Raw genomic sequence first — 25,033 nt, 5'->3', positions numbered from 1 at the left:
TCCCCAAAGAAACTCCTCCCCTGAAGTAAGGCAACTCCTGACAATTACGTGCAGGTACAGCCTGGAATGGTAGCAAATGATTACCCTATGATGTCCTTTGACATTTGTATCACAAAATGTAAGTTAACTAGCCTAATCACAGTACATGTTTGACCACTTACAAGTGTTTTATCTGTTCAAGTTACTTGCCCCAGGAAGTAGGTTTTCCAAGACCTTTAAGTTTACCACTATTAAACAAAAAAGCAAACCAAGCTTTTTCCACATGAAACACTTCCAAGGGCATAGGAATACAGTAACTTAAATACTCTTCATGTTGGTAGTCATCAGTGATAGCTTAATCTCCAAAACAGAACAATTATCAATACACTTTTATAAAATTATTTAAATATTTTTTTGTGTGTATAAATTTTCATTCACATAAAGTCCAATGCCAACTTCCATCTATAGCTCTGGCAGGGATCTGAGAGTATATTTAAAGCTTTTATTTGGTGCACACTGGCTTTGGACCTAGGCTCATTACACAGCTGCAGTAAAAAAAATAAATTTAAAACTTCAAGCGTGTCTCAAACCATAAACAAGTCTTCAAGCACAATAGAATATTTTTGTCTTTGGAAAAATAATTCCTTTTCCAATTTTAATGTCAGAATATTTAATGTTGTCTTGAAACATTAGGTTTGAAGTGCTGTCATACAAACTCGCTTCAGAAACACACTAGATTTTAGGGGCCTAACATTCAGTTAATGTAAACAAGAGCCAAAAGTCTACTAAACGTAAACCAAAAAACCCGAGATAACCTTCCTTGCCCTTCCCCTCCCACACCATTCACAAACTGAAATTAAAACTATTCCTTTTACTGAAGAAAAACAAAGCTTGCCATCTACCTAAGTCTACTTTTGCTGCTGACTCAGCCACTGACTTTTTAAAATGTGTCTCATATAAGGCCCGCTCCTCCCCACTCTATTTTTAATTAGAATACTGACTTATTAAAAGCTTTAACAAATTCAGCCATCTTGTCCGGGTTAAGCTTACCTTTAGTCCTATTAGCCATAATCCAATCCAAGCACTGGATTCTACGCTTCATAAAGTATTTGTTCGTTTCACAATGAACAGTTGTTTCATTGCTACTTTAAGCATTAAGTTGAACACTGAGATGCTCTGTCTGTAATCACTGGATGCACTTAGAAAGAATTTCCCTGCAAATCATGATCAGTATTGTGAGGTTTTATATCTAGCAGCAAAAAAAAAAATGCAGAGAGTTACAGAAATATACATTTTGAACAACAAAGAACTCTTTATTTTACAAAATGTATTTCACCTTTTCAGTATTGCCTTTGTAAATGTACTTCATGCTGCAACTACTTACAGTAAAAACATGATTTGCAGCAAATTAAAGGTGCTCAACCAGTTCCAATAGTTTGATGATTTTTTTTTAAGGTACAATATTATGTGGTTGCACATTTGATTCTCAGATGTGGTCCTTTATTTGCTTTAGTTTGTTGAAATCACAGTGAGAACTTCTCATCAACTGCCTCAGGCCACAGATTTAATGAAGATATTACAAGCACAATCGTTCTTTACTGCAAAAACTTTCCTTAAAGAAGTGAGCCCAGGGCTAGTGTTTCATTTATTCACTTGCTGCTGTATATGAAGGAGGAATTCATAGTATGATAAGGCTGATTCTGTTCTGTCTTCAATCATGTTTTGCAGAAAACTTGATTTCAATGGACTGTCGTCCCTTAAAAATGAAAATACAAGTGTTTGAGTGAAGTAAATATTTGCGAAGATCTACAGTGCAATGCATTAATTAAGTTACAGGTCAAGTGGCAAGATATTTCAAGAGCTGAAGGACATACGAAAAGAAGATCTCAAATAGCCCTTGTGATTAATCCCAATAAGTACACTTACCAGCATTTACTTCATTTATCTGCCATTAACTAAAGATTGTTCTGTGACATTTAGTCTTTTTTAGTCTGTGGAAATTCTAATTAGGGACAACTCATAACAAGTCATATCTGTTCTCAAATCTGTTAGGCACACCATGCATCATTGTTAAAACTTCCATTAAGGAAGTTCAGTACATGATATCCAAATACGTACTGTTAAGAGGTCCCTAAAGAAGCACAAAGACTGTTAAAAAACACTTACTTTATTATATATAGTATAGGAAAGAAGGGTCTCTGTTCTCTCAGCCAGGAAATGAAAGCTGTCGTTCTGATGGACTCTGCAGTTTCAAGTTCTGGGAGATGTGTCTAAGAGGCAAAGGGTATCATTAATACATACATGACATTTTTCAGAAGAAAACAGTAAAATGAACACTTAAAATAGCCCAAGTCTATCCTAATCAGGCATAAAGGAAACCCAGACAGGCACGTTTTGTGATGTATAGTTTTAGTCTAGTCTCCTTTGAAAGGGCTTGAAACAGTCAAATGCACTAAACTGGTATAAGCAATTGGCTGTCAGAATGGTGATGACTGAGCTGCTATCGTTACCTGGTTTATTGCAGAAACCGAAGGATTTCCCACTAACCCACTGTCCTTACTATTCCCGAGTATTCTCAGTCTGCTCCTATGGTTCTGAAACTTAATCGTTGCCAGCCTCTTCTTACTGTGCTTTCATGGGAAGATCTATAAAGTTTTAGCCTGGAGAAACTCCCAAGAGAAGTAATACAAATTATGTCTTTCCCTGAATCTGTATTTATAGTGAGTAACAACTAGAGTGCTAATATTTGAATAGTGGTATTTTAGTTCTTGTGAAAATAATATTCTGCCAGCACTGTATGACTGGTGTACGGCAAAGCAAGCACATACCATATTCTGTGGTATTGAGCCATAATTTGGAACTCCAAGGACTTGGCTGATAAAACTCTGCCCACAGTTCTTCCCAATCCACAGAAACAGCACCTGAAAGATACCCAGCAATAACAACATTAATTCAACATGAAACAACACCTCAGCAGTTTCCCACATGTTTTGAGTTCTCAGAAAGAACCCGTCAAGTAAATACGGATGCTTTTAAAAAAAATCACCACCACCACACAACTTACAGAGCCAGCGTCCATAAGATAAGCACCATCCCTACTCAACTTCTCCACTGACAGCTGGAGAATGGGTGGCTGAGGTATAGTTCTATCATTTATGTTAAGAGCTCCCTAAAGGAAAAAGCAAAAAGAAAAAGAGCGGTTCACATCTTGATGCATTGAAACAGGCACAAGAACAGAAGGTTAAATAAGAACAGGATGTATTACACTGAATACGGAAGCTGGACCCTTCTCCTCAGTTAAGTTCAAGTCACACTTCAAGTGCATAACTTACTAACAAATCTCTTAATGTTTTATTTAGAGGGGGCGTACTTCATCAACTTAATCTTAGCTAATTAGTTCTAGAACTGGAATATCAGATTTGTTATGTCCCACTGTTCACAGAATTACTTTGACATATTTTAAAATAAAGGAAGCTACAGAGGGACAAAAAGTTAAAACATATGTTATACTGTCTTTACGTACATGTGATTTATAGTGCAAGATAATGACAACAAGGCAAAAAGTGAAAAAAGTTAGAAAAAACCTTCCCCATGCATCCATAGCCAGAGCACAGCTTCTCTCCAGAATTCATCAATCCAATCCCAAATAACAAATGCATAAATGCAACAAGCGGGAAAATACGAAACAGTGAATTTTAGCTATGCAGCTTTAATGTGGAAAATTTGTGAAAATAAATTAGTGTTAAAAATCTCTCATCATACGAATCTTTGGGACCAGACAAACAGACCCTGTAGCAATGCAAATACTCACCTCATCTGTGAGATTATCAATTCGGTACAGACTGGGATGTGTCATAAGCATGAGGTAAACAAGGGGCTGGTTCTTCACTTGACACATGGTAAAAATGCGTTCATCTAAACGTGCATTTGTCCCAGTTTGAAATGCTTTCTGCAAAGAATGAGGCATTTGACTGTTAAACCAAAGTGAGATAATCTGAATTTAGCACACCATCTATCGTTTATTTCTAACTCACTTAAAAGCCTTAGAGTTGAGCCATAAGTATTTTCTCAAAATACGGCATTTTACCACTGCTATTTTACTTCTCCATAGTTCTCTTCAGTGTTTCGCATGCAAATCATACAAGTCTCCTTATTCCCATTCCTGGGTTCTAGAACTAACCACGACCTTGCACCATCAATCCTTTCTAGTGAGCACTACAGCTGAGATGGAAGCATCTTGAAATACATCTCTTCTAACATATGCCTCAAAAATGCTACTTGATGGAATTTAAAAGAATAAATAGTGGAGCAGTTTACGATTGGTTTCAATGTACAGAATGTTATGTAATTCTGGATTTACAATAAAGATGTAGTCCTGGCTTGTTGGGACAAAAAACCACAGCTATAACTGAAACAAGGGCTTGCTCCTCCCACTGGAGTGGGTCAAACACAAAGTCTTCTACATGAAAAAGCTCAAATGTCAATATGCACATGCTAGTAGCAACATGCTGGTTAATTCCTTATCAAGAGATATGAATGTGAAAATTGTCTCTAGAACAGAAAGCCAGCTTGTCCAACACTTAAAATTACTTCTAGTGTCAGTGCAGGGAAATCCAATCAAAACAATACTTACATTGAGCAAATACTGTGAAATGCTTTAAACCTTTTGCAAGAATGGCCAGCCAACTACCTCTTTGCCAGCCAGCTAGCTCTCTTAATCCACACTGGACTGCTATGTGGATCTACATTTCCAGAAGTACACAAAAATTAGATTTCTCAAAACACCACTCTAATTGTACCCTGCCACATTCTCTGGACTAGTGTCTTTAATATTTTCCTATTCCCCTGCTTAAAACATTTATACTTTTGCTTTTATACACACTTCTAAACTCCCGCTTCTCAACTAGATCATTCTCCACAGTAATATTCTTTAAACATCTCTATCCCCTATTGCTCTTCTCTGCAGGCAAGAGCAGAAGGCCCGTCCATTACCCTGATGCATTTGCTCCATAAAATTCTCCAAATACCTCCATTTTTCATAACATAACAGACTCCAAGATAAAAAACACACATTCACCACCTGTAAAGTTGTATGTTATCTACTTAGGCCTGAGAAACAATTAAATTGGCTTTCTTCTACATTGACCGTTCAAATCATCAGATTCTGGGGTGCAAAGAAATGGAATTGTTATCTTGAGAGAACTTTATCTGTGCAAGAAGGACTGTTCTTAAACCTGTAAAATATGTCAGTACTCTAATGGCAAATTGCAGGAAGGCTGGTTCTATTAAACGATCTAAATCAAGCAACTTCTCAATTTTGAGTTCTACAAAAATACTGGAAGAGAAAATAGATGCTATTTTGTACATCAAAGAAATGTCCTTTTACTTCAGGTTGACATACCAAACAGACAATCATCCTCTTGCATGGCTTATTTTAACTCTTACCTGTTTTAAAAGTGCCAGTACGTAAAGCGGAAAGAGCCGTAGTGAGTAGGGGGCCATGAGACCAGGTTGTTGAATGCTTAGGACTGATGAACGGTAAGCAGATAAAGAATCTATCACTGCGTTGACCAAGGCATCTCGAGCATCACTCAAGGTAGCAGAAACTGATCGGTCCACAGCTAAAAAGAGAGTACGAAGCTCAAATAAGAGGCTTTTCCTCCCATGGTAGAAAAATAGTCACATACATTAACTTTTCTCATTTTAGCATATACTTCCATGCATCTTAATAAGCTTTTACTACACTGTAGAGGAAGTCAAGACAAGTGATCCAGAAAAATAGCCAAGGGCCCATGATGATGCACCAGACTAAGTCCAGGCGACTATGTACAATTATACTGATACTTTACCTAAGCCAAGCATTAAAAAACAAAAACCAAAACCCTCTTCAGTTTGCAACTTAGAAAGCGCTCTTAGAAAGAGAATCTTTTCTTCTAATGTTACTTCCGAGATGATTACTGCTCAGAGCTTTAGGGATATCATCCATACATATCAAAACAAGCTCTTATCATGCTTACCCATATTGGCTAACAGCCCAGTGATGGCTTGTACATCTGCCCCTAGGTAGACATCACTCAGTGTTGTTACAACAGGTAGGCACATAGTGTGGACACGAATTCGTCTTTCACCTGTAAGAAAAGAAAACTGTTGTCTCCAAACATAACTTTTGTTTTATGAAACAATACAAGAAATGCCACTGTTCACTCAAGAGCAACAAAAATACTAAGATTTAAGCTAATTTATTTTACAAGTGGTGAATCAGGCCATTTCCAGTAGCTTTTAAAAATGGTTAGTGCTCAGTTTCTGGGTTAAGTCTACCTATTTTCAGATCAGAATTAAGTTTCCCAAGAAACTTCTTGGTCTGGAAGAAGCAGTAACATCAACAACATGCAATAACACATCACAGCTGTGATCTTGATATTAGATAAAATAGTTTGTGGAAGTTATTGCAACTGAATTGCAGCTGATAAATGGACAGAAGATGACTCATCCGAACACTGTACTGTTAATGCAGCTAACGCTACCTCTGTATCTTACCTTTGCTGGATGTGTACAGGAGAGCTGACTGAAAAGAAACAACTTGCGTATCAGTAAGACTCTCTTCTACCGACATTTGCACAGCATATCCCGCATCTGGGTTTACGTTGGGTAATGACAACAAGTCTGTAGATCGTACGAAGAAGTTCCCATGGAAAGTATGAATGGAAAGACCTACAAGATAAGTATTGGATCAAATCAATTTTATTTTTGTAGTCGTGAAGTACAGACACCATTTACACATCTGCCATCATTGTTAGATGGCTCTGTATCAGAACGTTAAGATCCTTCTCAATGAAATAAACTACCTTCAGGAAAGGTAGCTATCCCAAACAGACAACTAATCCATAGAATCCCCAAAGCCTAGCAGAAAGCAAGAATTTGGAAGTAAAATCAATGCAGAATGGTAGTAAGTCTCTAGACTATAAAAACAGTCCCTTGTTGAAATAGCAGTCCAACAAAATTTCCAGTTTTAACCATTGTAAAATGGAACTTGGATGCCAGTAAAGATACTGCAAATACAGTCTTTAATAAATGCTCTGATTCTTGGTACTGAATTTTACTTTTCTAATCTTTGTCACCTTTTAACCATTTAAGCTTACATAACAGCCAAAATACCAAATCAAAATATTCCCAAATAACACCAAACGCCTGCTTCCCCTCTGCCCCCCCCAAAAAATCCAAAAAACCGTGTTCAAACCTTTGGTGCATCTTATCCTCATGACAGCCTCAAACCCAATTTTTCTAGTTAAATATCGTTTCAGTTCCTTTTGCAATTTCTCCACCTGGACAGGGTTGTGTTTATGATGGTAAGACTGGTAGTAATAGACACTACCTGCAGAATACCTTGATATACAACCTGAAACAAAACCAACATACATTGGCAGAGTGCAGACAGTTACTGCTGTTGTCTTTAAATATACCAGTTGAATACAATATTCCCTTTAATTATTAAACTGTTCACACCTGCAAATAGCTCTGTTACTCACAGACCTGTATACAGAGACATAGATGTAACACAACTATATGTTCGAGGATGTATGTAGTTTCAGGTGTGAAATAATTTTCCATTGGCTTGAAATTACAGGTACTTTATCACTTTAAAGTTTGGTTAAATGGAGAAGAAAATAATTAAAATGCTAATGAAGCTTACTCTAAAGATGTTTACACTGATGGTTAAAAGGCATAAAAGGAGGGAAGTTTTTCAGCCACTTATACCAGGATCACAAGAATCCTGACTCACTAAGGGAGAACATGAAAACAGCTAGGTTAAATCAGGAAAGACTGAAAGATTACATTCCATTTACTGTCACTGCTCATCAAGGATGAAATTGCATCTTGACTTACTAGATTCACTCAAATCAGGTTCACATACTAAATGTTAATGTAGATTCAAACACATTTGCCAGAGGTGCAAGAGTTACACGCCCCAAAATGGCTTAATGTGACTTACCTAGAGAAGCCAAGTCAGAATATTGTCCACTAAGAAGAAATAAGTCCACTGCAACCTGTTGCCCTGAGCAGTCCAAGGCTAACTTCTTGTAAAAATCAGTCGATGGTGTCAGATGTATGTCCTGTTAATACAATGGAGTATTACAAAGGAAATTCAAAAAGATTAACACATTTATTGCCTGTTTTCAGGGACACCAGTAATTGATTCTCCATCACTGATTACAGTGATATCTTAAAAAAAAAAAAATCAGATCATTAATCTGTGTTTATAGTGCTTGGGGTTTGGTGGGTTTTTGGGTTTTTTTTTGTTCTTTCTACTACTTTAACAAAGGAAAGTTAGCTCAACAAGAGAACCACGAAATTAACCCAGAACAGGCAATTCCAGAACCACCTACATGTACAGAACAAGGTAGTCAGTTCGCTCAACCTTTTTGCTTTTCTAACCTTTGCGGTTGCTCTTTGGTTTGGCTCTTCTCGTGACTTTAGTGCTCCCATTCCCACAGATGGAAGCTGTGTCTGGAAGACAGAGATTCTACCTCCAGTGGGGGACATCAGTTTAAAGGCAGCCTGTAATGCAGGCCCTAGAGCACTCTGAGTTTCCAGGGACTTGGTAAACATCTGTGGCAAGGTCCTCAACAGATCCTGAATTAGCTACAATTGAGGAAAAAAAAAAGTAAGACTTAGGAGTTTTCATATTTATAGAGCCGATTGCTGAACATACATAAACATGTATTAACACTGCTAATGTTAAGGTAGTAAAGAAAAAGCCATAGGAAGTCAAATATTGTCCTGTTTCAAGTTGGCAAATGTTTACAGTCACTGATAAATTTAAAGACCTCTTTTTTCCACCTCAAACTTGGCACTTAAACTGTAGGTGTTAAAGAGCATTAAGTAATCCAGAAATTATCAAGCATATCTCAAACTGCAAGAATGTCACTAGTTAAGGCAGTTCTTACCTCTTTATTTTCATTTAAATTTACTAATAAATTTTCTGGCATTGGTATAAATACATCTGGAAGAAAAAGAAAGCGTTTAAGTTATTTTTTTAAAAACACATCACGCTTCCCCCAGTTGTATTTGCCAACTATTATACCTATTGAAAAAAGAATACAGTATCAATGTGTAAACCCATTTAAACGTAATTATGTGGATTTCTTTTTTTCTCATAAGCATACCTGTGGCTAGAGTGCCATGTTAGAATAGCAAATCAGGGTTGAAGAATAATCAAGACTATTAAGTAAAAATGCTTAGTGAAGATTTTCTAGTGTTCATTCTGCCCTACCTACAACATACAGTGAAAGGTGACTTGAAACTAAAGGCAGAATAACAAGCACTAAGCATCAGTCACCACGGAATCTACAGCAATTTACCAAGCATCCATATTTGGGATCATAAGAGAAATCTAGATAATTGTACAAATTAAACTAGAAGCTAGGAAGGCTGTCTTCATGTTTTAAGTCATGAACAGCCACAGCATTGCTCAGACATCAGGGGCTTCGTAAACGAACACAGACATATGCTACTTCTAAAGCCATTACTAGAGAGACTAATGATCTGATCTAGAAACTCCCACCAGATATATTCTTTAAAAAGGCTGTCAAAACCATCAGTCATTAATAGATACTCATCACAGAAGTTATTTCTGCATACCTTCAATATCTGAAACTATAAGCATCTGAGGCTGAGAGAGACCTTCCTGAAGACTGTAGAAATGGATTGTGCTGTCAAATGTTATGAAGCCTATTTTTGTTCTAGTGTTCCCAGGAAGCCTAAAAATGAGACATATGGTGTTCAGCAAGATGAAACTCCATTTCTGCAGGCTTTTTTTTTTTAAACATCCACTGCACCTGTGCAAGTTGTTACCCAGCAGTTAGCTTAACAGCTACACTGCAACAGCTTGACTAAGTCATTTTGGAGGAAAAAAAAAAAGGAGCTCATAGTAGAGTCACCTAGCAGATAGTCAAGCAATTTTTTAAGAGGGTAATAAGAAATGGGAGAAAAGGAAGAAACAAGCTGCAAAATACCAAGCAGCATTTATGTAAGTTCAAATAGCACGTTTTTTATGGGAAGTTTATTAGATGTGTGCATTCCTTTCAGCAAATACTTACCTAAATTTCAGCTTTTAAAAAATACAGTTCAAAAGACGTCATAAACATGATGTTAATTCCTTTTTGGGATTGGTGAAGCAGATAGGAAAGAGCCAGACTGAGAAAGAAGCCTCAAAATTACCTTTTATACTGGTGCAGCTGTGACAGAAAAAAAACCTACAGCTTTACACTATATTTTAATACAACATTGGCCATTGCTAGCCAATGCTAGGAAACTTCTCTTCTTGACAGGACGTAGTGGCATCTTGAAGTCTGTCACAAGTTTCATAAGAGTAACGAAAATAGAAGATACTAAGAAAAAGGTACTTACAAGTCAAGATTGTCTAACAAGGTCTGGCAGACTGTATTCAAGTATCCCGTCTCTACTGCATTATGAGAGACATCAAACACAAAGAGGTACACAGGTGGTTGAGGTGGACGTAGCTGAACAAAGAAAAGATTACCTTTAATTTTCAAAATGACATTTATTAGATTGGGTTTATTCATTCATTTATTCATTTGGAGATATTCAAAACTCGCCTGGACACATTCCTGTGCAATCTGCTCTAGGTGAACCTGCTCTGGCGGGGGGGTTGGACTAGATGATCTCCAGAGGTCCCTTCCAACCCCTATCACTCTGTGATTCTGTGATTCCACAGCAAGTTTAAACTCTATTAAAACAGCACACAGATGATAGCTAAAACTTCTAAATGCATTTGTCTCTTATTGGGTAATTCTAGAATTATAGTTTTCTTCCAGAAGACTTACAAACACCTACATATTCTAAATATAGAAGAACTTCGACATCATAAATGTTTAGAAATTAAGAACTATCTGAAGTTCTTCCCAAGAGTTCTCAGATACACTCCTTGAGGCAGCAGCTGTGCTAATAAACTGGAAAGCATCCTCTGTAACAAGGCTTTTTCTCACTTCCCTCTCAAAATAAAACAAAGGGAGAGAATAACTAAGAGTAAATAAAGCCTTACCATGTATTCAGATGGAGCCATAAACTCAATAGTAGCATTCTGGACTTCAGGTCTTTTATGAGGTTCTCCATAAACTCTTGTCACAGGATTATACATGAATTCTTCAGGAACTATGCAGATAAGTTTATATATTATTACTTCACACCAGCATTAGCTGTGGTGCATTTTAAAACAAATACATCAACTCTTTTCTGCCTGTTGGGCGATGCTTCTTGGAGAACTTATTAGATAGGGCAGCTACTTTGTCAACCAGCTAGGGTACCTTGGGAGACCACGTCAGACTCACTGTGCTTCATTACTGACACCACTGTCTTTACCCATGGGAAACACTTCTCATGTCTCCCAGCGCCAGCGTGACTGATGACAATCCCTAGTACTCATTTGGCCAACAATATTACAGTCTCAGTGGCCAAGGTGGGAAAAGTTAACCTTAACAGTTTAAAGCAATAAGCACATTTAAAACCTACCATCATTCACTCTATAGCACAAATTGCATTTCCATCTCCTTTGGTCTAGAAAGCTGACAAAAGGATTAATGTATGTCCGGCAGGAACGGCATCTCACAATAGTACTTGAAGTCACCACTGGCAATTGCTGGAAAAGAAAAGCTTCCTGTTTTAAAGCATCACCACACTACAGCTATTCATCTACAATAACAACATTACCTACAGGGTGCTTCCTGGTTAGCTAGTCAAAGCATAGGTGTTGAAGGAAGAAGTATTTCTGCACCCTCACAGTACCCCTACGATTCGTTAATAAGACTGGTTGGAACTGAGCTCTAACCTACTTGGTTAGAGCCAAATTTGGCTTCTAAAATCTTGAATTTTACATTGATGGTTTAAGACCAAGTCCTACACCCAATACAGATCAAAAATCAGAAAAACCCCACACCTTGGAAAAATTACTTAAATTGTAAAATATAACTGTTTAAAAGAGGCACTGCTAAATTCACAGTCTCCTGGTTATCTGAGGACATCCAAACCCCTTTAACTTTGTTAATTCTTAATTAATTTACAAATTAGTACTAGGTTTGTTATAGGGAATCAATAACTACAACTGGTAAGTGACAAGATAAAGCTATCTAAGCAATACTGGAATTTAGACGTGTTGCCTTCTGTCACAGTCTGAGTGCTGTGCTGTCTCTAAGCTTTCATTTTTTTGAGGTTTGAGAGGGTTTTTTTATTAAGAAGTGAGGCTTGAAAGTTTAAAAATGGCAGGGAGTAAAACTTCAGAAAAATTACAATGATCTGTATGGAACAGGGAAACGTCAGTTACCAGGGTAATTTTTCTGGGCAAAGATTAGCCAACATACTTGCCCTTCTTTTATAATTCATTGTCTGGCTCTGCAATCTAGTAAAGGAACAGTTGATATTTCAGCATTTAAAGTTTTGAATATTTGTCATACCGATAAGTCTTTGAAAGGATGAAGCAGGAGCCCCAAAGGAAGTTTGGCTTTATTCAATAAGGCCTGGGTTTGAGGAATGTTAGTCAGGGTACAGCGGAACAACCTACATGGAGGACAAAGGGTTATTTTCAGAGGCTTTCAGATAATAAAATGATGATTTCAGTAGTACAGAGCATCCTTTATATTTTTCTAGAGCTGGTGATGGTGAATTTCCGTTTCCAGATAAAGGATCTTCTCCAACTCCATCAAATCATTCTGTTTTAGTCTGAGCTTGACCCGCAGTACATACTTTGAGTTCTTATGTTATTTTATACACATGCTCTTTACACAGAACTAAGAGTCATTTTAGTCATTCAAGTCAAAGTTAAGTCTAACAACATTCAAAGTTGCACCAAATCTTTATATACCAAGTGTTATTTTGGAATACAATTTTGAAGTGGTTTTATATACAAATCTGAACCAGGGAAGTTTAAAAAGTTGTCTTAAAACAACACAAAAATAACTATGAACAACTCCATGGTTTCCAAAGTGCAGATGTGCACAGTACTTTTGCAAATCCAGCCCAGCTTGTTTGCATGAACAACTTCACAAAGACATTATTATTTCCTTTATCTATCATAAAAAGACTTGCAAAGCAGGCATATCTGGTTATACACAGTTTGATTGGTCTCCTGTGAGAGATGACTTGAACAACCAACTGCCAGCGTCTTGTTTGACATTCCATTTACTCCATTGTTTTAAATGGTTACTTCAATACAGAGGTCACCCGTGTTTCTGCATTCACAATCTTTTTGGTGTACCTCACTGAAGTGAGTTAACTCATATTTTATCTTTTCTCAATCATGCTCATTGCCAACTATATTGTAAAGTTTTTGTATTATACCTGTCTATAGCTGCCTTGCAAGCAACATATTTTTCCTTGTACTTTCTAGACATAATTTTCCTCACTTCAAAGTTTAAACCACTTACTGCCTTTATCATACACAGTGAAGACTGTTTTCTATGTTTTCTACTCACAAAATTAAGGAAATATTTCGTGAAGAGTTACGTTTACAAGTAGGAATGTATACTTCTATTTATTTTGATGGATTATAGCAAATGGATAATCTTACTCAGGATTACAGTTGAGCTTCTGGATGTCTTCGTGCAAGTTTGGGACAGGAGCCTTCAAGAGGGTCATAGGAAGAATATTTCTTTCTTGAAGAAGATTCACAGGTCTTAATCCTTCTTGCTGTAGACTCAGGCCAGCCACAGATGTGGTTAAGTGATTAGCGCCCAGGGCAGGCTAGAGTCAAATAAAATTTCAGAAATTAACACCGATTATTCGGATGAAACCCACAGTTCATTTAAAAAGCAAACATATTGCCCTTTCAAATTTTTTTTGTTTTGTTTGTGTATTAACTGCCATTGTATTATAATGATATATTTAGAAATACTACTTGTTACATAAACTTGGACTTAAGCATGTAAATTAATAGAGGTAAAAATTACTATACATTTGCTACAAAGCTCTTGAAATACAGAGGCTCAGCTGGCAAAAGTGTCGGTCAGTTTGCTTTGAAAGTTCAGGGAAAAAACCAAATACTTCAGCTAACAATAGCAACCCAAGGGAATTAAAACATGTAAAAAGCAGCTGAAAGTTTTAAGAGAAATATTCTGAACAGATTCAAGGATAGAACACTTCAGAAGGAGCTGGCACATGGCTTTTCCAAACTGGTACCAAGGCAGCAGCAAAAGCATTAATTTCAGGCTACGTCTATCATCTTGAACAAATGGCACACCAAACAGCAAACCGTAGAAGCAGCACCCCGTAGATGCACAAGACACACCAGTTGTCACTTTTCTTTACCCACATGCACCATGGGTAGTACTGAGATAAAAACCAGGCAATCTTTACCTGATGGAAATGTTTTGATCCATCTGGATATTGCAAAGCAGATGCTTGCATTCCTGGTGCTCCGGGTGGAGAAGTATTTTGGTAGCCTGGAGGTAAGGTAGGGTAAGAATACCCTACACTTCTATTCATCTTAAGATTCGGGGGTGCAGGAGAAGGATGGGGAGTTGCTAGAGACAGAGAAGACAAATACTTAAAATTGAAGAACCGCAGCTTGCTCAATGCATTAATACAGCAGGAGGGCTTTTGTTGTTGTTTAGTTTCTAAGTGTAAGCAACTGACAACTGCTGTCAATTTTGCAAAATGCTCTTAAATGCTTTACCATACCTAAAGGCAAAGACATGCTATAATTGCCAATGCTTCAAATTTCATATTTAGTTTCGAGGCAGGCATCGAACCAAGTATATATGTCTGTATACAAATGCCTAAATATCTCTCTTTCCCAGACTCTTAAAAGTTATGTAATAATAAACATTTTTAATTCCAAAGCCTTACCCGTGAGGCCACCACCTTCTATTGCATCATAGCTGTTTTGGACCACAGACCCATCACTGGCAGCAGATGTAGCATCGCCTATGAAGAAAGACAGTCCCAGTAAAAATTTTCACAAGTTACTAAGAAGTTGTAATGAGGTAACTGCAAAGAAATCCTACTTGCTGGATGAACGTGAAGATTAGCATAGTTTGGATCTACTTGGTTTCTGTCTGAGGACAAAACTTAAATATACATCTTAGCCTCTTTCGCACACACACTTCCCCTGCTGACGTGACCTCAAAGGACATTCATAAAACCCCACAATCTTTTTTCAAGGAAAACAAAAGTCACTACACTTCTGGTTGAATGATCTTTTAAGATTACTTTAGATTAGGTATTCGCCATAACTTCCAAGCTGATACGCGGTAAAGTGTCAGATGACACTTCCTCCTCAGAGGAGGAGGTGTCTGTAGGCTAGCTGCAGTTTTGAAAGCACCCTGGAATTTAGAAACTGAGTTTCCTGAAGGACATTCTCCACTGATAATTCACAGAAACACCAAATTCCCTTCACTTACACACTTAGTCCAGTACTGGTCACCAAATACCAACAGTTCTGATACGGTCACATACCAGTCAGAAAATAAACTCCGGCTGAGATAAGAAAAACCTTGAAATTGAGAGAGTGCTGCCAAAGGACAGCTTTTTGCAAGGTAACTACGTCTAAATATACAAAACCAATTATCTATTGCTAAGGAGAAGCAAGTACTCAATTTACTTTTTATTATCATTAAAATCTTCAAAGATGACCCAACGAAAGGAACTTAAACTAAACGCTGAATCTTGCTAGTATGCAGCAGTCAACCTACTTCACAGACTAAACATTTCTATCTCTCCAGAGCCCTGGGGATGTTTCTCTTCATTATGAAGAAAAGGCTTCCTAAGCAAAAGCAGTTTCTAATGCATTTCGTATGTTCAAAAGTAAGCTAAATCTGAATATGTTATTCTTGTACTCAACACAGCTACCACGTACAAGAAACTGTCAATCTGAACACGCACGGAACCAACAGTTTTGACAGAACAAACTATGTATGTAAAAATAAAACTGCCAGCTACCACACGGCCCCATCTAGCGTGGGCACTAAATGCAATACAACTACAGGTCTGTTCGATACAGAGCCCTGATGAGTTCTTAAACAATGGTGTATTTGTGCCGGGCCCAGATGAGACAGAGAAAGTCAAATAGCTGTCTTCGGCAGCTGACACTTAATAGCCTCTACTAACTACCTTCAGAAAATGAACAAATCCAAGATATACGTTTCAGTGATTTTACACAGAAGGGAAGAACAAGGTACAGTGACATAAACAGGCAAGGAATTGCAGGGTCTACATTTTAGCTCTCCCTGCAGAATAAAACGATACAGGAAGTTATACACAGATTACGTCCTCCACAGCAGTCAAGGATGCAGAGAAATCAGAATTTCAATATCATTTTAGAACACTAAATATAAAAAAAGAGATGGCAACTATGGGAGACATGGACAAAATAGCCAAATCTATTTTGAAGTGTTAATTACTTTTATTAACAACATATTAGAACAAACTGTAATGTTTAAATTCAACAAAAAGAGCAAATTATTTCTTACCTTCTCGATTTGCAGCTGAATTTAGCAGAGACTGTGTATTAGGTGGTCCTGCTATGAGTGTTGATGGCCTAATTAAAGGTGGACCACCAACTGGCGGAGGTCCTAACGGTGGCCTTGCAGGAGGGTGGAGTGGAGTTAAAGGCTGAGTCACTGGTGGAGGTGCAGATCCTGTAAAGATATTAATTTTTATAAGGAGTTTAACCCAGCTGAAAAAGTCACAGAAGTTTTGTTCCAAGAACACACAGACTGAACTCTAAATATTCCTCTTATTCAAATGGTAAACAGCATGAGATACATAAATCCTAACATGCGCGTAGGTTTCACAACTTCAGATTGCAAACCAGCAACATATAGATTCTATAGCTACTAAAATTACTTGGGAAAAAGATTTCACTTGGGAAAGCAATGTGCAGTTTGAATAAACTTGCTGTGCAAGTGTGAGGTGTTTTGTTCTGAAATGTTTAACCCTGCATGTTAAAAGTCAGAAGAAAGTTTTTAATTGCTTTTATTTTAAAATTCTAGGACTTTCTCAAGCCAAGACATTTAGAAACCCAATTGCTTTTCTTCCCTTCAAATAATGCCAAATCCTAAGAGCACTTCTACCCCTTTGTTCCCTATTGTTCCAGAGGCCAGTATAACTGCCCTTTAACTCTAGGAAGACACCAGTGTGTTTTAATAGAAAAGTTAGCCTTTCAAAAGATAAGGCCAAATTGTCCAGTATCACCAGGTCTCAACATGGTACAGAAGGCTGTAAGCCATACACAAAAGTATACCGACGAATTCCCCACCACACAAAATAGGCAACTTCATGAACCTGCACAGTACGGTCACATTTAAGGGAGGAGGGAAAAGAAAAAAGGAAGAAGAAAAAAATTTTAAAAAAAAAAAAAATCACATCCAGTGAAGTTATCTGTTTGTTCACTTGGTATTTGATACCGCAAAGCTAATTAATAATTGCTATATGCAGGCAACACTATCACAGAACTTGGAAGAGATTCTGTGTCTAAGAGGCTGTCCAAAGTTGGCCATCCAGGCAGGGAGCTGGCAGACTTTTGTTCTAAGAATGAGCGTGATCACCAAATGAGCTAAATTGATTTTAAAATAAGTGATCACTGTTCTATAGAAAACTACCAGGGAAATTGCTCAGGAGGATTCACCATTGAATGGCTATAAGGATTCTTTTATTCCAGACACTTGCTCTCATTTCATATGCCACTTTCCAAAATTTCTCAGCATTTTCCTCGCTAACTCCAAAGTACTAATTGTTTATTCCAGTAAACTGCCAGAAATAGTTTCATAAATTCTGTGAGCTTGAGACAGTTTGAACATCATAAAAAAATTAGTCAGGCATATAACAAAAAACTAGCATCAAGAAAAATTTCTAGTGAGGCTAAAAGCACTTCACGAGAAAAAAAAAATTTGCTTTAACATTTGAAATATTTCTGTACATAACTCCTATTTGCATGCTCAGTTAGAAAAACCTCTATAACAACAAACAGCAGTTTGACAAAGAGAAACTTGAGTATTAACTTTGTTTTCCTAATAGTCACAAGTTGTGTAAGAGAGCTATTTAGTGTTAGAAAAGCTTTTCGCCACTGCATACGCCAGCACGTAAGTGGCAGAAACAGAACACAGGCTGCAGGAGCGGTAATTCTTTGCATCTCATGCTTTCAGAATACTTTCTAAAGACTGACAATTATTATTAGATAGTGAAAATTACAAGTTTGGAGGAAGGAAGCTTTCCATTCAACTGGCCTCTATTTCAATGGCCAAGAATGCTTTTCAGTTTTCTTTCCAGGCTGTGCTCAAGTTGTTTGCATCAACCTGACTGAGGCTGTTCAGAGAACTACCTGAATCAAGTGACTAAAAGAAAGGCTAACAAGTTTTGAACTGCAAAAGACCCCACTCACTGAACAGGGCTACAGTTTCCAACCATGAAGTCCCGAAGTCCCCACTTGACTGAAGCATGCCAATGCTCCAACAGCCACCCGAAGGAACAGCGAAGGTCACAGAAACAGCTTTACTTACACATGGCTTCCCAAAACAACGAGACACCATTCAGGAATTACCTGCTTCAGCCAGCTGAAGTGCCTGACCTGCACACAGAACTTCCACTTCTAACCCGAAGAAACCACCCCAGTATTTGTGATGTGCATTTTCTCAAAATACCTGCTTTGACAACCTCGTTCCACAAGCAAAATGCCACTGCAGAGTCAATTCTATATCCTTTTTTTAAAAAGGCTGCTGAGAAATGGAAGTTGGCAAGGTATCAAAAAGTTATGGTTACCTGGCTTCATATAGCTGTTCTGAAGCGGAGGACCTCCTGGAGAAGCAGCATATTGATAACCTCCTGAAGGATTTGTGTTTCCCGATAGCGATGACGGTGGCTGAGCTGACCCTGTCCCGGTCATGTGAGCCAAATGGCTTGTTTGAGACCCAACTGGCTGACTCACAGGAGTCTGGCTGTACTGCCAGTTTGAAAGCACTGGTGGGCTAGCTCCAGGAGGAAAGCTACCAGCGGATGATATAGCAGCTGAGTTTTGCAATGCAGGCAGCAGCACTTGTGGAACAGGACCCGTCTGTTGTACTGGTGACCCGGAGAAAGGTGTCACTGGTGGTCTATTGAGAGTCTGCCCAGGTCCTTGATAATTGTTTAATTGAGAAGCATTCTGAGAGCCACTATAGTTATACTGTCCAGAAGACTGATGTGGAGGAACCTTCGCTGGTGTCTGATGCGAATATGATCCTGGAACCGAAGGGCTATATCCCTGGCCATCTGATGGATGCATCAGCTGATTTTGAACAGGACCTGGAAGAAAAAAAAACAAAACAACTCTTCAGAAAGTCGGTGTTGTGTATCACTTCTGAAAATAAGAGATGTTCCTGGGAAACTCTTTCCTAAGGATTTTATTAGTCTCCAAGGCATTTTTTTTTTTTAAACAATCATGTGTAAGTGACAGAAGTACTGCTGCAGGGGACGTGAATTTGGTAGTATTTTGCTATCAACACTTAGATCTTTGTTTTGTTTTACAGTAGCCTCGCAACCGCTAAGCATTCCAGTGCCTGAGCGGAATCCATCCTCCTAGACTGAAATTCACACACGATACTATTTCTATCTTCAGAAACACCCAAAAACAAGCCGACCAAAGAGGCGCGCTCTCCCACACAGCTGGCAGCAGTACAAGCCAGCAGACTGAAAGCGGAAGCATCCATTATGTAATAACTCAGTTTCACTTGACAATTGACACCAACTTTAGCTTACGGCAGACACAAACAGCCAGTTTCAGCATAGGTCACCATGTTATTTCTCAAGTGACAGAGTTAATCTGTGAAAGCTCCTGCAGTTAATTTTAGTAAGAGAACTGTTCATACACATACCACTCACGTGAGCAGCCAACTGGTCACGAACATGGAATGAAGGGTGATTTTATCATAAAATAATTCACCAATCAGGAAAATAAAACTTGATATGTTAATGGTGCTTTTTATGTATTTGTTGGTTGGTACAGCTGAACTAAGTTTTATTCATTTACTCATCATACTCATAAAAAAAAATAAAGAAAAAAGGTTAATAACTTTCCAAACAGTAAACAATGCTGGCAAGAGCATAATCACATTTCTGTTTTACACAGGAACACAAAGAGACAGAATACTGTGAAATTTCCAGTGTGATAAGAGCTCCAACAAGAAAGCTATTACTACAGGTTGTTTATACTGTTGCCACAAAATGGACATTCTGAAGAGAGACTATAAATTTTCAAGTGAAATCCTTCTGAGCAGAATACACTAGATAACGCATGCCACAGCCAGCCACAACTCCTTAAAAATTACTAAAATGCTTTCCAATGTTGTATCATTTATTTTAGACAGCCACATTGTGTCTCTCCCCACCCCACTTAAGTCTGAATACTGGAGACATTCCATATACACAGTTAAACACCTGAAAGCAGAAAAGACCCTCTTCATGGTTTAGAGTTAAGATTCTTTTCTTTGTAAGTCTGTACTATTTTCCAGATTTCCAGAATTAGTTAATATTTGGACAATTTTTTTGAACCTAGATAAACAAAAGCACTTAATTTTCCAGACCAGAAACGCCTGTGGGATTCAACACTTAAATTTACAAAAAAATGCCAGAGAGATGAGCTTGGAGAGTGGGTCTATATTTACCATACAAGTACTGGAAACAGCTGCCACCAGAATGAAATAACAGAATTTTGTTTAACGTTAAAACAAAGACAGCTGGTTTCCTATCGAAGCATTCTAGTTAAATTTCAAAAGGTGAGGAAGTTCACATTTCCAAGTTAAATAACTTTGAACTTGGGCATTTCTGACAATAAACTAAGCTAAACGCAGAATACATTGAAACACTTAGTTAGGACAAATACTGCACCGGTCATTCAGCTCCTCGCTCCCTAGAAAGCCTTAGGCTGCAGTTCACAGGCAGCTCTTACTTCACTGAGCATCGTGCATATCCACACTAACTACACAGCCGAGGCAGTACTACAGTGCCAGCGACCTCACCCTCGCTGCCTCTGTTATTTGTGCATAAAAAGTACCTACCATATTACTCACCATCCATTAATCTCAATATGCTACTTATCTTTCAGTTAGGAAATCCAGTTATACCCTACTGTCCTCACAATGCTGCTCATAAATCTTAGTAATTTATAATCCTTTAAAATCAGTGGTGTCTAAACAAAAAGCTTACAAACATGAAAACGCTAACAATTATGACTCACCTTTGAAAATTACCCTGCAGTGTATCAGATGGGTTTTCAACAATCGATTTACAAAATCCATTGTAAATTAAACTTGCTAACTCTAAGAATGATGAATTATGTGATGCCAAGCCTCCTGACTGCATCAGCATGTACACTGATGTAACAACAATACTATAAGTTGTACAAAAAATACAGAGCAAATACAAATTATTTTCATAATTTGATTATTCACCTTAGAGCATAACTGTAGCCCAGGCAGGATCACAGTACTTGGATTGCTCTCTTACACACTGTTTTCCCTGTTTGAGGGATAAGTTTGAGGATAAAGCAATGGAAGTGAGGTGAAATCCAAAACTGACCAACCTGGTATTTTCTATGGCACTTTGCTTTAAAAAAATCAAATTCACTACAGCACAATGTTCCAAATTTCAATTTTTATATTTTAAAGTCAGAAGCACAATGAAAAGTCTCGACAGCCTACACCCGGTTCATGTTTTCAAGAGAAGCCTGCATAAAGCTGCCGCCAAACCAAAGCAATAGCACTGAGGGGCACAGACCCTTTCCAAAGGGCCTCACAGTGCACAAAAACTTCTCGGGACTCGCTGTTTTGCTGCTGCCAGGTACCCATCTTGACCTGACCTCTTTACTGGGGCCTGTCAGAGACCATACAGGCTCTCCAGCTTTCCCTATACGCTGCTGCTGGTTTTCTGCGCTGTTCTGTGAAGCCAAGAATGAACACGGAATTCAGCATAGACTGAAGAGCTAGATCCCCTGCACAGCTGCAAACCAACCGCCACTCAGAGACCACAGAGATGAGTTAATAATACAAGAAAGGCCACCTACTTAACAGCGAGAAACACCGCCACAGGAACACAAGGTCATTTAACATTTCTAAGAGACCAGGAATGGCACCAGAATGTATATGAAGGTTGCCTGATGGTTTTATAAAATGAGGGGTCAAAAATATTAGCACGGGAGGCAAGGATTCAAGTCATATTTTCCGCCATACAGAATTTCACTGTCACCTACTCCAAGCCAGTTATTTAGTACATCACTTTCACCAGCCACAATCTCTCCAACCTTCAGGGAGACACAAGGATAGACACGCCGAAAAGCTGCATCCCAACCGAACCGCCATGGGATCAGTCACCACCAGTGCCCACTTCAGCTGACTGACCCACTGGTTTCCAAACCCAACAGCTTCTAAAGCATCTCATGACCTCAAAGTGCCATGCTAAAATATCACGTGAGGAGAGCAAAACAGTTCTAAAAGAATTGTTTCTACTTCTTGTTTGCACTTCAGATCTATTAACTGGAAAGCAAATTAGTAACCTGCAGTTAAATGAATACAGAATATTGGTCCTATTAAAAGAAAAACACAAATGAAGTAGAGGAAGGTTGTTGCTAAGCAACCCGATGCTCCGTGCTAAACAATTTCCCGGTCAGCACATGGTGCTGCTGTGACAATGTGACAATTTACTGCCTTCACGGACAGGCGAGCGTGGGGAGTTACCTGCAAACAGTAAAGCAAGCAACAAGTTGAGAGGAAGAGCTGACAGCTATATAACAATTTATCATTCTGTTGCCAGCTTTCTTTCCTCATAGACCACAACAGTACTCTCAGTACCCTCTAGACTGTTTTAAAAAGCTTTGGTTTTACCATAAAGGTCAAGGATCGCTGCGATCTCAACATATATTTTAAACGATGCTAAGAACAGTCCACGCCTGAATAATCTGATTTATTCAAAAGGCCAGCAACCCAAACCTTATCTCTAACATACCATAACAACTGTTTAATTTTATTACCTTGTATTTGCGTAACTCTAAATTTCAGTTCTTTATTTTTTTTATACACCTGACAGCCGGGTAGCCTGAAAGTCCTCCTTCTCCCAACTGCCTCCCTAGAACTTCCATTATGTACTTAATCTGACTACATGAAAATCAGCAAACATAAAGCGATGCCAGTCTGTAAATCATCCCACTCGATTACTCCACTGGCCAACGTTCTCTTTGTACATTCTCTGCTTAGACTGTAAGCTCTCCAGAAAAGAGGCTCCCTCTTCAGACTCAGGGTATGAATATACGCTTCCCACTTTCTTGACCCTATAAGCAACTATACAGCTGTCTGTAAAACGCCATTTTGCAGATGACTGAGTAAAAGTAATAAGTGCGCAGTGAAGGAGGAGGGGGAAGACAACTCAAACCATTTAATTACTCATGCATAAAGCAGAAAAAAATCAAGAGATCTCATTATACCTGAATTGCTTATGATGCAGTGCAACTACTGAAACACAGAAGTGTATAATTAAGGAACCAAGTACAGAGGATGCTGTCTGTATATGCGAAATCAGGGAATACTTCCAACAGCACAGATTTCCACACATGCAAAGAAAACAGATACGGAGACAAGGCTTGCCTTGTATTTCTTTCTTCCTAGCTTAAAAGGCTGGCTAGGAAGTTGTTCAGTTTCACCTTCAATATCTTGTTTAAAAAAAAGATATTTTGAGGGGAGGAAAGTCATCACGACTTTCCCAGATCGTAGCACACGGGACAAGATAATATTGGTTTTACATGAATGACAAGATAAAAAAAGTCCAGTTGCAGTGCAGCCTGTGCTGAGCCGGGTCCGCCCCGCCAGCGATAACCACGGTGCCACATGTACAGCTCGGTTCCAAAGGGTCAGAGGCGCAGAGGCCTCGGCTGTGTCACTGTCAGGGATACAGGCTAGCGTAACGTCCATGCCGCACGTCTTACCTAGGTAGCACAAGCACAGGATTTCTGAAAGGCACTTTTGTCAATTTATAAGCTGAGACACACAAAATGAATATACTCGGCGATGCTTTTGTCATGAAGAAAGATGGGAGCGAAGATTTATTTTGCCTGGCAAACAGCTCTGTGTTTTCCTCAGTAATGCTCTGGGTACACGCGCTCCCGCCCGCAGCCCCGCTACGTGCGGCAATCCCCAGCACCCCGCACCTCCCAGCCGGGGACCCCGCCGCCCCCCCCGCCCGGGGCTGCCCGCAGCCATCGCTCCCACCTGCACCCCTGCCCTCGCACACACCGGGTGACGCTGCCGTGGGGGGTGACAGAAAAAGCAGAAAAAGTCAGTCACCGCTACCCACTTTTTCTCCTTCCCCCCCCCGCCCCAAATTCAGCTGCGCTTCCCCTCGGTCCGCCGGGTGTCCGGGATACGGGGAGGGCGCCGCTATAGCCGGACACAGACCCGGCCCCGGGGCCGCCGCGGACACCGCCCGCTCCTACGGGCTGTAACCCAGCGAGCCGAGCAGCTAACGCACCGGGAGCCCCCGCGGCCGCCGGCTCCCCCGCTCGCATCACCCGGAACACCTCCTCCCCACCGCTCTGCCCCCGGACACCAGCCCCCTCCCCCGCGCCGCGGGCCGAGGCCTGCCCCGCTGCCCCCACGACATCGGGGAGGACGGGCACAGGGTGGCCCAGGGCTGGGGGGGGGCGCCGCGCGGCGGGAGCCGTCCCCCTCTAGGCCCTCTCCCCGCGGCCGGGCCCCGCGGCCCTCTACCGCCACGGAGGCGGCCCAGCACTCTGCTCACCGTTGCTGTAGGGCTGCTGGCCGGCGCCGTTCTGGCTGGGGTAGCCGGCGGGGGGCCTGGCGGGCTGGGCCATGGCGGCGGACTCGGCTCGGCTCGGCTCGGCGGTGCCGCCCGTCTGGCGGCGCCCGGCCCAGCTCGGGAGAGGAGGGGAGGGACAACCCCGCACCGGAACTACCGGGCGGCGCGCGCAGGCGCACTGCGTACACGTGGCACTTCCGGGAGCGGCGCGCTGCGGCAGTGGGCGGAGCCTGGCGCCTTAAGGGGGCAGGCCGGGCCGCGGGAGGGCCCG

The 25,033-nt window shown here is 39.8% G+C and overlaps 1 protein-coding gene across 1 annotated transcript; it reads right to left on the bottom strand.

Moving 5' to 3' along the window:
• Positions 1–1,318: 1,318 nt before the first annotated feature.
• On the bottom strand, positions 1,319–24,832 carry SEC24A (SEC24 homolog A, COPII coat complex component). The gene is made up of 23 exons (XM_059825253.1): positions 24,745–24,832; positions 18,745–19,266; positions 16,458–16,625; positions 14,836–14,913; positions 14,344–14,510; positions 13,559–13,731; positions 12,447–12,549; positions 11,509–11,635; positions 11,042–11,151; positions 10,387–10,499; positions 9,619–9,737; positions 8,925–8,980; positions 8,413–8,619; positions 7,970–8,090; positions 7,217–7,375; positions 6,517–6,690; positions 5,997–6,107; positions 5,425–5,600; positions 3,791–3,928; positions 3,044–3,148; positions 2,808–2,900; positions 2,146–2,249; positions 1,319–1,735 (listed from the first exon to the last, which is right to left on the bottom strand). Exons 1-23 carry the CDS (start codon positions 24,815–24,817, stop codon positions 1,621–1,623), a joined length of 3,312 nt encoding a protein of 1,103 aa, XP_059681236.1. The 5' UTR covers positions 24,818–24,832; the 3' UTR covers positions 1,319–1,620.
• Positions 24,833–25,033: the final 201 nt, after the last annotated feature.

Source organism: Gavia stellata, chromosome 16, assembly GCF_030936135.1.
Source record: "Gavia stellata isolate bGavSte3 chromosome 16, bGavSte3.hap2, whole genome shotgun sequence".
In the NCBI taxonomy this organism is placed as follows: Eukaryota; Metazoa; Chordata; class Aves; order Gaviiformes; family Gaviidae; genus Gavia; species Gavia stellata.
Note: the sequence above shows the minus strand (reverse complement) of the source record. Positions and strands in the feature narration are given on the sequence as shown.

Excerpts from the sequence above, each read along its gene's own strand:
- SEC24A (XM_059825253.1), bottom strand. The coding sequence starts at position 24,817 with ATGGCCCAGCCCGCCAGGCCCCCCGCCGGCTACCCCAGCCAGAACGGC. Across the intron at positions 19,267-24,744 it reads CCAGCAGCCCTACAGCAACG|GTCCTGTTCAAAATCAGCTG; the intron begins GTGAGCAGAGTG and ends TTTTTCTTCCAG. Across the intron at positions 3,149-3,790 it reads TTGATAATCTCACAGATGAG|GGAGCTCTTAACATAAATGA; the intron begins GTGAGTATTTGC and ends TTTTTCCTTTAG.